Raw genomic sequence first — 11811 nt, 5'->3', positions numbered from 1 at the left:
ATTGAAGTTCACAAGTTGTGTTGGCAAGTGCACGATATTCTGCTTCCGTGGAAGAGCGGGCAACGGTAGTTTGTTTCTTGGTCTTCCAAGAGACTAAAGAACTGCCTAAGAAGAAACAATAACCTGTTAAAGATCGCCGAGTGTCAGGACATCCGGCCCAATCAGAGTCACTGAGGCCGAGAAGCTGAATTTCTGATTCCCTTGGAAAGAAAAGTCCTTTGCCGGGACTAGTTTTCAGATATCGTAACACATGCTTGGCAGCTTGAAGATGAGATTCAGTAGGAGATGCCATGAATTGACTTAATTGTTGAGTGGCATACATGATGTTCGGTCGAGTAGTGGTGAGATAGATAAGACGGCCAACCAAACGACGGTATACAAAAGGGTCGGATAGCAAGGGACTTTTGTCTTGATATAGTCTTGTGGTACTATCCATTGGAACAGAGGCAGGTTTAGCACCTAATAAACCAGAATCCTCCAAAAGATCAAGACAATATTTTCTCTGAGATAAGCAAATTCCCTTCTCTGATTGAGCAACTTCAATACCCAAAAAATATTTTAATGGGTCCAAGTCTTTAATTCGGAAGTGTTGGTGTAAAATAGACTTAATGGCAGCAAGTTCAGAAATGGAATTACCAGTGAGAACAATGTCGTCAACATAGACTAAAAGGATAGAAATTTGATCACCAATGAATTTGACAAATAAACTATAATCAGATGAGGTCTGCTGATATCCATGAGATAGCAAAAGATGAGAAAGTTTGTCATACCACATACGACTAGATTGTCGTAAACCATACAGTGACTTTAGTAGCTTACAGCATTGATTCGGTTGAGGAGATATAAATCCGGGTGGCAGAGTCATATAAACATCCTCAGAAAGATCCCCATGTAAGAAAGCATTATTGACATCCAACTGATGTATAGGCCAATGCTTCATAGAGGTCAATGCCAAAACTAATCTGATAGTGGCATGCTTGACAACAGGGGAGAAAGTTTCCAAGAAATCAACACCTTCAGTTTGAGTGAACTCTTTAGCCACAAGGCGTGCTTTATATCGATCAATTGAACCATCAGGCTTGCGTTTGATGCGATAGACCCATTTACAGCCAACCGGCTTAACCCCTGCAAGGCAATCAACAAGACGCCAAGTTTTGTTCAACTCAAGAGCATCCAACTCATCTTTCATAGCACTACGCCAATTAGAGTGTTGATTGGCGTCCTTAAAAGACTTTGGCTCAACGTCAGAATGTAGAGATAAAAGAAACTTTTTATGTGAAGATGAAAGAGAAGAAAAAGACATGACTGAAGATAAAGGATACTTGCACTTTGAGGGAGAGTGATTTGTAGAGATGAGAGAGGAATTACACAAGTAATCAGAGAGATATGCTGGAGGTCGGTGAGGCCGGTCGGAATGACGAAGATGGGGTTGCTCAGGTGGTGAAGAAGGTGACGGGGGATGAGAAGGTGATGGTGGACTGGTGTCTAGTGTTAAAAGTGATTCGGTGGTCATAGATTCAACTTGGTTAGGAAACGTTGTTGGAGAAAATAAAGAACTAGGTGGAGTTGGGTCAATGGGTATAGGTGAGGGTTCAACTGGAAGACTAACTGAATCTTGTTTTTGAGAAGGTGTATTTGGCAATGTTGGGCTAAGTGTCTGGAATTGGACATTTTTTGTGACTAAGGGCAAGATCTTTTCATAAAAAATCACGTTTCTAGAAATCTCAATTCTTTTATCTTCTAAAACATAAACAATATACCCTTTAAAACCAAATTGAAAGCCAATAAATACAGCCTTTTTGGCTCTTGGATCAAATTTTGATCTATTTGCCATTTGGGTAGAAACAAAACACAATCATCCAAAAACTTTAATGTCATGATAATTTGGTGGATGATTGAATAAAATCTCAAATGGTGTTTTAAAATTAATTGCAGATGATGGAACTCTATTAAGTAAATAAACAGCATGTCTAACAGCATAAGACCAAAAAGATGATGATAAATTAGATTGAAACATAAGAGCACGAGCTATATTCAAAATATGTTGATGCTTGCGTTCTACCCTTCCATTTTGTTGAGGAGTTTCAACACAACTACGTTGATGAATAATGCCTTTTGAAGCATAAAAATCAGGTAAAATAAATTCTGGTCCATTATCGGAACGAATAGTTTTGACTTTGGAGTTGAATTGTGTTTCAATTAAAGTAATAAAATTTTTTATTTGATTCTGTACTTCTCCTTTTGATTTTAATAAAGTAACACATGTAAAGCGGCTAAAATCATCAACAATAGTAAAAAAATATTTATGATTATGAATAGAATTTTGTCGAAACAGACCCCAAATATCAAAGTGTAATAAATCAAAACTTGCATTGGCTTTGTTAAAACTTTGAGAAAATGAAAGTTTCTTTTGTTTAGAAAGATGACAAATGTCACAAGCCTCATCATGATGCATAGAGATAAAAGGAAATTGTTTATGTAAATGATTAAGTCTTTGCCCAGAAAGGTGTCCTAAACGAAAATGCCATATATTGGAAGGTGTAATGGGTGGAGATTGGATGGAATTTATGGAGTGTGTAGTGGATGAATTTTTACCGAAATTGGGTTCAAAGACATATAATCCCTCTCTCATTCTAGCCAAATCAATTGTCCCCAAATTGTTGCTCTGTAGAGTGCAAGAAGAAGATGAAAAAGTGAGTTCACATATGAGTGCTGAAGTAATTTTTGAAACAGAGATAATATTAAAGTTGAAATGAGGTAAATAAAGAACATCATGAAGAACCAAGGATGGTGAAAATTGAACGATGCCTTTATAAGAAACAGTAGTTCGAGAACCATTTGGTAAATGAATAATAATAGGAGAAATTTGTGTGTAAGAAATAAACCAAGATAAATTTGATGCAATGTGATCTGTGGCACCAGAATCAATGATCCAAGTATTTAAGAATGAATCTCGATTTGAAGAATTGTTAACAGTAGAAAAGGTATTGAAAGAACAAAGATAATGAGTAGTTGGACTTGGCAGAAGCTCAAGTTGGTTTGAAGGACGAGCTTCTTCATTGAAAGGAAGTGCCATGAAAGAAAAGTGTTGGACTGACGAAAGGTCCAAAACAGACTCCGGATGAAGTTGCTGGTGTGCCCTTTTTCCTTGATCCATGGATGTCAGCGGAGCTCAAGAGGAGCTCTGATACCATAATAAAATTGTGAAAGAATAGGAAAATAAAAGAATTGTGAAAGAAAAAAATGAAGAGATTTTATTGATTGTTGATTGAATTGATTGTAAACTATGAAGGTAAAATTAAGTATATATAGAGTATTGGCCTATGAAAGATAAAAATAGATAAAGATAAGATATAGATAAAGATAAAGATAACTATAAGATAAGATAAAGATTAAATTATCATTTAATTTATGTATTCTGTTGGACTGAATTTGTGGCCGTGAGACGTCTTTATTGTTGTCATGGGTTAAGGTGGAAGAGTGATTTAATAAGAATAACGATGGAAATGGGAGTAAAGATAATGGTTCAGTCCTTTTAAGCTGGGTATTGAGGTGTATGTTGGATAAGAAGTTAGAGCAAGTGGTAGGGTATGACTCATGAATGATATCAAGAGGTTTGAGCAAATGGCATTGGTTAGGTTCTGATGTGTTCATCATCCAAACTAAGGTTGTCCATGAAATTTTTTTTTTAAAATTTAATCTATCTTATTTGTACTTTGTGAATATTTAATTCTAGTCGCCCTTTAAAAATTTCAACTTGATTTTACTCAACTTTATCTGTAATAAAGTCAATTTTTTCAACCAAATATAATATTAAATCATTTTATATTTTATAAACATGTTAATAAAACATAAAATACGAAATTAAATTTAAACTAAATTAAAAACAATAAAATTATTTTATTAATTAAAATTATACATGAAAATAAAAAATATTTTAAATATAAATTTTATCTTTATTTTAAATTAAATACGGTTAAAAAATAAATTTAATAATATTTATAAATAGTTAATTTGTAACTTATCTTAATTTTGTTACACATAACTTTTTTAATATTTTATTTAATTTAAATTTATAAATTTTATATGTTCTTAAAATTTATATAACTTATAAATTTTTTATATTTATTATTAAACTTTTTTATTTTTAACTTTAAAATTATTTTATTAATTTTATCATTTTAAAAATAAAAAATAAAAATTAACCCCTTATAAATAATAAAAAATTGCGGCCGACAAATACGACACTGTCTATTGAGCCGCTAGTTTTTAAATAATTGAAATAATAAAGCAAAATAAAATTAAATGAATAAAAAAGATAAAATAAAAAGACAATAAATAACAAAATATTAGTTTAATAAAGATGTGTCTACAACCATTGCTGACGAATAATAGTTGAGATTTTCACATTAAAACCGCGTTACAGGATATTATTATATTAATTCATGTCAAATTAAGTAAGAACTAACATAACTAAAAGATCTAAAATTCTTAGATGTTATTCTTATGTCAAGTCCTTTAAATAATGGATAAGGACACAAAAATACAATAATTTTATATATAAGATACACATGCAAAAGATTGAAAAATAACAAATTAAACAAATATTTAATTTTAATAATGGTTGATGATAATATCAGAAATAACTATAGATTTTATTTTTTTTTTTTGTTTTTTGTTATTTATTTATTTATTTTATATGTTGTTATTCTACTTTATTGTATTAAACTCTTTTACTTAAAATAAATAAATAAATAAATACTATTTGACCCTAATGTTTTGCTAATGAATTAATATACTTTTTCTTTAGTTTGTTAATATAGAGAAATCATTTAAATATATAATTAATTAATAATAATAATTATATTTTTATAGCCAATAAATTATAATTTAGATAGAATAATTTTTCATAACAGATTCTCAATTCAAAAGTAAAAATAAAAAAAGCCAAGATTCAATGCCCATTATCTTAACCATTTGATATGCGTCAAGTAGTATGTTTAACTTTAAACACATATAAAATATTTATTTTATATTTTAAATATTTTTTGTATTAAAAATAATTAAAATTTTCAATTAATTGTGACTTTATAATTTAAAATTTTTATGGTAATGATTTTTTGTATTTTTTTTTAAATAAATACTTTATATATTTCATATATTAACTCGTCCAAGTACAGGTAGATATACTAGTATATGTAAATAGAAGTTCAGACAAATAACATAGAGGTCAACAAAAACATAAAATTATAATGGATAGTCTTAACTTCAATTTCTTCCTTGTGTCATCATCATCTCTGCTGAAATGTGGTTTTGATTTTGCTTAGCAGAACAAAGACCTCCTTCATACTAATTCTCTCATTCGGAGAATCATGAGAGCAATCCAGAGCCAAGTCCATGATTTTTGATAAGGCTACTTCCATGGCAGAAACAACTTGTTCCTCTCCCTCCATCAAATTTGGATCCACAACCTCAGTTATCCCACGTGGCAATGACTGTTGGATCCATGACCTTAAGCTTAGTCCCTCACAAAACATTTCATCAGTTGGTTTCTTTCTTGTGAAGACTTCCATTAGCATAATACCATAGCTGTATACATCTCCCTTTGGGGACACCACTCCTTCCAATCCATACTCTAAAATCACAATTGCAAGTCATAAGAATTTTGATACTATAATATTAAATTACTTCTCCCAAAAGCTTTATTTAACAAGAGGAGACAAAAATAATTATGTTCGCGACATGATGAAAAATTTCAAGAACTAATGAAAAATAAGAGCATGCAAGTCATAATACCGGGAGCCATATAACCAAGGGTGGCTAAGGTGTTTGTATGGATTTCAGATTGATCTTCTTCCAATAGTTTAGCAATGTTGAAATCACAAACATGTGCAACCATATCTTCATCCAACAGAACATTACTTGGCTTCAGATCACAATGCACCACAGGTCTAGTGTTACCATGGTGCAGATACTCCAATGCACATGCAACGTCTATTACTACCTTCAACCTTTGCATGAATGGTAGGCAATAGTTATGAGAATACAACCATTTCTCCAAGTTCCCATTTGCTACAAATTCCATCACCAAGGCCTTGAAATCAATGGAATTTGAGCAACTGCTGATGACTTTAACAAGATTTCTATGGCGAAGATTTCGCATCGCTTCGCATTCTGCATCAAAGCTTCTTGGTGCTTGTTGTATCTCCAAGTTGAATACTTTAACAGCAACCACAGTTCCATTTGAAAGCTCACCTCTGAAAACAGAACCTAAACCCCCTCTTCCAATAAGATTGCTCTCATCAAATTTCTGTGTTGCCTCCAAGAGTTCAAAGTAGGAAATTCGACTTGGAAATTGAAACGATGGTAAGTCTTCAGCAGCTGAACCCTTTCTTGGTTTTCTTCTGCATATCAAAATAACTGCACATGCAAGAATCATGCATAATACAATTAAGGGTATTGCCAATTTCAGAGCTTTGGATCTCCTACTGTTTTTTGCACCATCATTGGAACATGGTGGGACTCCAAAATTTGGTCTTCCACAGAGTCCATCATTCATCATGAATGATTGAGGTTTGAAATTTATAAACTTGCCACCATAAGGAATCTCACCATGTAGCCTATTATAAGACAAGTTTATAAACTTGAGATCAACAATGTTCACAAAGGACTTAGGAATGGTTCCTGATAAAAGATTATGGGAAAAATCAAGAAATTCCAAACTCAACATGTTCCCAATTGAATCAGGAATAGGCCCTTGTAACATGTTATAGGCTAATGAGAGATTCAATATTCTTTGCAAGCTACCAATTCCAGTGGGAATTTTTCCTGAAAGCTTGTTATGTGAAATATCCAAATTGATCACAGCATTCATGCTACTTATCTCAGCTGGCAAAGACCCTTCAAGGCCATTGGAGGATAAATTTACCTCCAAGATATAACTGAGGCTCCAAAGTGTGGAAGGTATTGTGGAGTTTAGGTTGTTGGAATCTAAGTAAAGTATTCTTAGAGAAGAAAGATGATCCACACATCTTGGAATTGGCCCAAAAATGTTGTTATTGCTAAGAATCAACTGGTTCAAATTCTGAATCCTGCAAATTTGTTCTGGGATAGAGCTATTTAGCCTATTGTTCGAAAGTTCCAATAATTGAAGAAGCTGTAAGTTCCCAATTGTGCTTGGAATCTCTCCTACAAATTGGTTGTTATACATCTTTAAATCATATAGGTTCTTCAAGTTTCCAATCTGTGGAGGAATTTCACCCTTGATGTTACAACTCCTCACATCAAACCTTTGAAGAGATTGTGAAAGATTTCCAATGGCGTTTGGAAGTGTTCCACCAAGGGGATTAGATGCTAAAAGAATCTTTGTCAATTGCCTGCATTGTGTGAGTGAATTGAGGAAACCAAGACCACCAGTGAAGTTGTTTCCCAAGAGATATAGGACCTGGAGATTTCTCAAGTTGCCAAATGAATCAGGTATAGGTCCTGAAAAGGAACTGTTGGCAAGTACTAGCTGAAGTAGCATTGAAGCATTGAAAAGAGGTGTTGGAATTTCTCCACTAAGGTTGGTCCCAGAAATGTAGAGGAATTGGAGATTGGAGAGGGTGTGATGTGCTTGAATTGGAAGAGTTCCTGATAGATTGTTGTTTGAGAGTGAGAGGCTTTGTAGTCCTGAGATGTTGAAGATGTTTGGAGGGATTGATCCTGTTAGTTTGTTGCCTTGTAAGTGCAATATCTCAAGCTTTCTTAATTTGTCACCTATCTCATAGGGTATTGTACCTGCAACATATCCCCTCAATCATTAAAAAGTACTTAAATTTTGCATTAAAAAAATTAGCCACGGTGTATTTGTAATTTATTTTCAATGTGTATTTTTAACATATATTTTATACGAGTGACTGATTTGATAGTTAATTTTTTGTGTGTCTCTAACATGATCGTACAGGAATCAAGTGAAGGGTCAATTTAATCCTTAAAATTAATGTATTGTTGGTTGATGATATGCATTTCCTGACATGGAATCTTGTGTGGCATTGATCAATTCCACATTTTGAAAGAGCTTTGCAACAGAAGCAATAAAATTCTTCAAAAACAGAACAATATAGAGTAGCACCCAATGCACAATATTTTAATGAAAACAACAACTATCAATTTAAAGAAGGTAAAAAAAAAAGTAAACTCTTAGAAATAAAACATACAGAGTTTCAAGGATCAAATTAATTTTTAACTAGGAATGCAAATTAAATGGAAACCTGTGAAAAAGTTTGCTCCGAGATATAAGTTTATTAATGAGGTGCAGTTGCCAATAGACTTTGGAATGGTGCCACCAACATTGTTATTTAATATAGAAATGTGTTGTAAGGAATGAGCTTGATCACACATCTCTTCAGGAAGTTGACCACCAAAGAAGTTGTTCCGAAGGTTTATTAGTCTTAAACTGGAGATGTTGAAAAGAGACTGTGGAAGTGAACCTGTCACAAAACATCTGCTATTATATTAAGAGAAATGTTAAGAGTAATACTTTAGACCAACATTTTATTTTTATTTATACTAAGTTTAATTATTCTATTAGTTCTCATCATTTTACCGAATTTTCAATTGGGTCTCTATATATATATTTTTTTAATGGGTCTCTATACCATATCAGATTTTATAATCCTTGTGGTGATAAAAATATTAAAATTATCGGAATATTCCGTTAAACAAAATAAATATGCCTAACACTTGACTGGATATTCTATTTTGTTTAACAGAATAGTCAGTTGATTTCAATGTTTTTGTGACAACAAAGACTTAGTTGCAAAATCTGATATAGTATAGAGATTTAATTAAAAAGGAAAAAAAAGTATAAAAACTTAATTTAAAATTCGATGAAATTATAGGACTGACAGAATAATTAAATCTTTAATTCTTTATACTATTAGAATTTAGAATTTAAAATTTAAAATTTAAAGTTTAGAGATAAAAAATCGAAGCTATATTAAACAGGAGATGAGATAATCAACTATATTATTGGTATAGAAAATAATTTTACATTGTTAATATATTCAGATATATAAAATTTGTACAATAAATAACATTGATAAATATCTTTTGCACCTTTCTTTAATATTCGATGCCTTGTTTTTAAAAAAAATTACAAAAAAAAAAAAAATAACAAATAAGTATTTCAAATAATAAACTATATGTTATGGAAAAGTATTATTTGGTCTTTGAAGGTACCTGTTAAATTGTTGTTGTTAAGACTTAAGGTTTGAAGCATAGATAAGCTGCCGATATCACTTGGTAGGTGTCCGTAAATTCTATTGTTGTCCATATTCAGAAATTTGAGCTTCCAACATTGATGCAAACTTGACGGAATTTCACCGAAAAATGAATTTCCAGAGAGGTCAAGAAATTCAAGCATTGGGAACGCAAGGCACAAATCCGATGGAAGAGAGCCAGTTAGGTTATTGTAAGAGAATCTAATCTGCCCAAGATTTGAGATATTGAAAAAGGATAATGGTACGTTGCCTACAAGATCATTCTTGCTCAAATCTATACTTCTTAATTGTGATACATTCCCAACATTTTGAGGAATGCTTCCTAAAAGAAAACAAAAGAGTTAGCAGTCATAGGCTTTGGGTGAGTTTTTAGAAAAATATAGTCTTTTTAAATGATTTTTTTTAAAAAAAATTTAAAAAGTAAAACTAATTTTATATTTAAATATTTTATACAAAAATATTTTTTTATTTAACAATTATGTTTAGATACAATAATATAAAGCCAACGTGCTATAGTTCAAATGGCATAATCTCTTCATACTCCCTTAAAGATCGTGAGTTCGAATTTTTCTATCTTTAGAAAAAAAAAGGTATAATAATATAAAAATACTTTTTTTTATTTATTATATTAAAAATTTTAATTTTTAATTTTTTTAGTGTTTTTATTTTTATTTTTGTCAAATACACTAAAAAAAATATTTTTTATTGAAAAATGATCCTTTTCTACGAAACAAACACTATATATTTCTAATGATGGTTAGTAAATAGCATGGGTTGAAAAATTGAACTAAACTAAACCGGTCAATTGGTTAATTAAAAATTGACTATTAGACCGATTTGATTAAAAAAGATTATTTGGCAACAAAGCAATCAAAAATAAATAAAAAAATCAATAAAAAATTAATTACCCAATTAAATCACTACATTTTTTTAGTAATTAATCTATTTAAAATAAAAAATCATAATTTTTTTAATATTATATATTTTATACATAAATATATTATTTTATTATATTTAGTTCAATTCCAATTGAATCCCATTTGAATTTTTGAATTTCTAACTCTACGAATTCGATAACAGGTTCAGAGAATAGAATTTTCGTCAATAGAATATTAGATGACTTGTGCGATAGGAGTTAGTTTTAATTCTTGTGATCCATGACTCTCATTCTTGCATATTGACTAATCTATATTAACAAAATGGATCAAAACAAATAAAAAAGAAGTATATGTAAGTGCTTATAAGGAGGAATAAATTAAAATAGTTACCTGACAAAGAATTATAGGCTAAATCAATGACTTGGAGTGTGGAGATATTGAAGATTGAAGAAGGAATATCAGCAGATAACTTATTGTGTGACAAGTCCAAAACACTCAGGTTATGAAGCCTTCCAAGCTCATGTGGAATGCTTCCACTAATGAAATTAAAGGTCAAATTCAAGCTCTTCAACTTTGACAAGTTAGATAGTGAAGTAGGGATTGACCCTGAAAAACTATTGTTACAAAGACTCAAACTTTGGAGGTTAGATAACTCACTAATCCATGGTGGAAGTTCACCACCAAAGTTATTTGTGCACAAATTGAGAACCTCCAATCTGGGTAACAAGGCCAATTCCTTTGGAACAATACCATTAAAGCTATTATTGTGAAGATCAAGGTTTAGAAGATAAGTTAAGTTCCCTAATTGAGAAGGAAGGGTACCATTTAAGTTCATGTTTGTGAGATTTAAGGATGTTACCCTTCTTGTATTTGCATCACAAGTGATACCAAACCAATTGCATAGGGGGAAAGTGGTGGACCAATTATTGGACAACATGTGTTGAGGATCCAAATTGATGTGAGATTTTAAGGCTAGAAGTGCTGATTGGTCTTCATTGTTGTTGTTGGATTTGATTGTGTCTGAGGAAGCCATGAAATGACGGCATGATGATAAGATAAGAATGAGAAAGAAGGAAGAAGCTTTCTCCATTATTTGACCAATGCAATTAAGTTGAGTTGAGGAACAATGGAGTGTGTGTAACGAGATATGGTACGGTGTTGTCATTTATAGTTTGTAATGTTCGAATATTTCCAAGTTTGTCATTTCTATGTGTGAAAGTGCTTCGAGTTATGTTTCCTTTTATTTTGTTATTTTTTTAGATTTATCCTTATAATTCTATTAAGAATATTCGTTAGATCAGGCTTTGAACGAAGGAGATCACTTTAATAAAGACACTAAAAATATATTTTTTTAAAGACGTTTACATGCGATGTTATTATTGGATATTTTTATTAAACTGGTTAATAATTTATTTTTTAATAAACCAGCACAAAATCGGTTTATTATAGCAATAATAATTAACCTAATTGTTTGCATTATAATTATTAGACCCGATTTGATCCGATCGAATTACACCATCTAAATCGAATATCTTTAAATTTTTTGATAAAAAGACAAATATATCCCTAATTTTTTGTTTTGTGGATATTTAAATCCCTAAAAATTTAAAAATACAATTAAATTTCTAAAAAAATGGGTTTATTATTATTGTTATAAAATAAATCGATTT

At 31.1% G+C, this 11811-nt stretch overlaps 1 protein-coding gene across 1 annotated transcript; it reads right to left on the bottom strand.

The window, feature by feature from the left end:
- Positions 1–5175: 5175 nt before the first annotated feature.
- LOC107638822 (uncharacterized) lies at positions 5176–11306 on the bottom strand. The gene is made up of 5 exons (XM_016342220.3): positions 10532–11306; positions 9223–9585; positions 8253–8471; positions 5797–7779; positions 5176–5635 (listed from the first exon to the last, which is right to left on the bottom strand). Exons 1-5 carry the CDS (start codon positions 11304–11306, stop codon positions 5292–5294), a joined length of 3684 nt encoding a protein of 1227 aa, XP_016197706.2. The 3' UTR covers positions 5176–5291.
- Between the last annotated feature and the right edge of the window lie 505 nt (positions 11307–11811).

This window comes from Arachis ipaensis, chromosome B4 (genome assembly GCF_059453495.1).
Source record: "Arachis ipaensis isolate K30076 ecotype BB chromosome B4, ASM5945349v1, whole genome shotgun sequence".
In the NCBI taxonomy this organism is placed as follows: Eukaryota; Viridiplantae; Streptophyta; class Magnoliopsida; order Fabales; family Fabaceae; genus Arachis; species Arachis ipaensis.
This window is presented reverse-complemented; position numbering and strand designations above follow the sequence as displayed.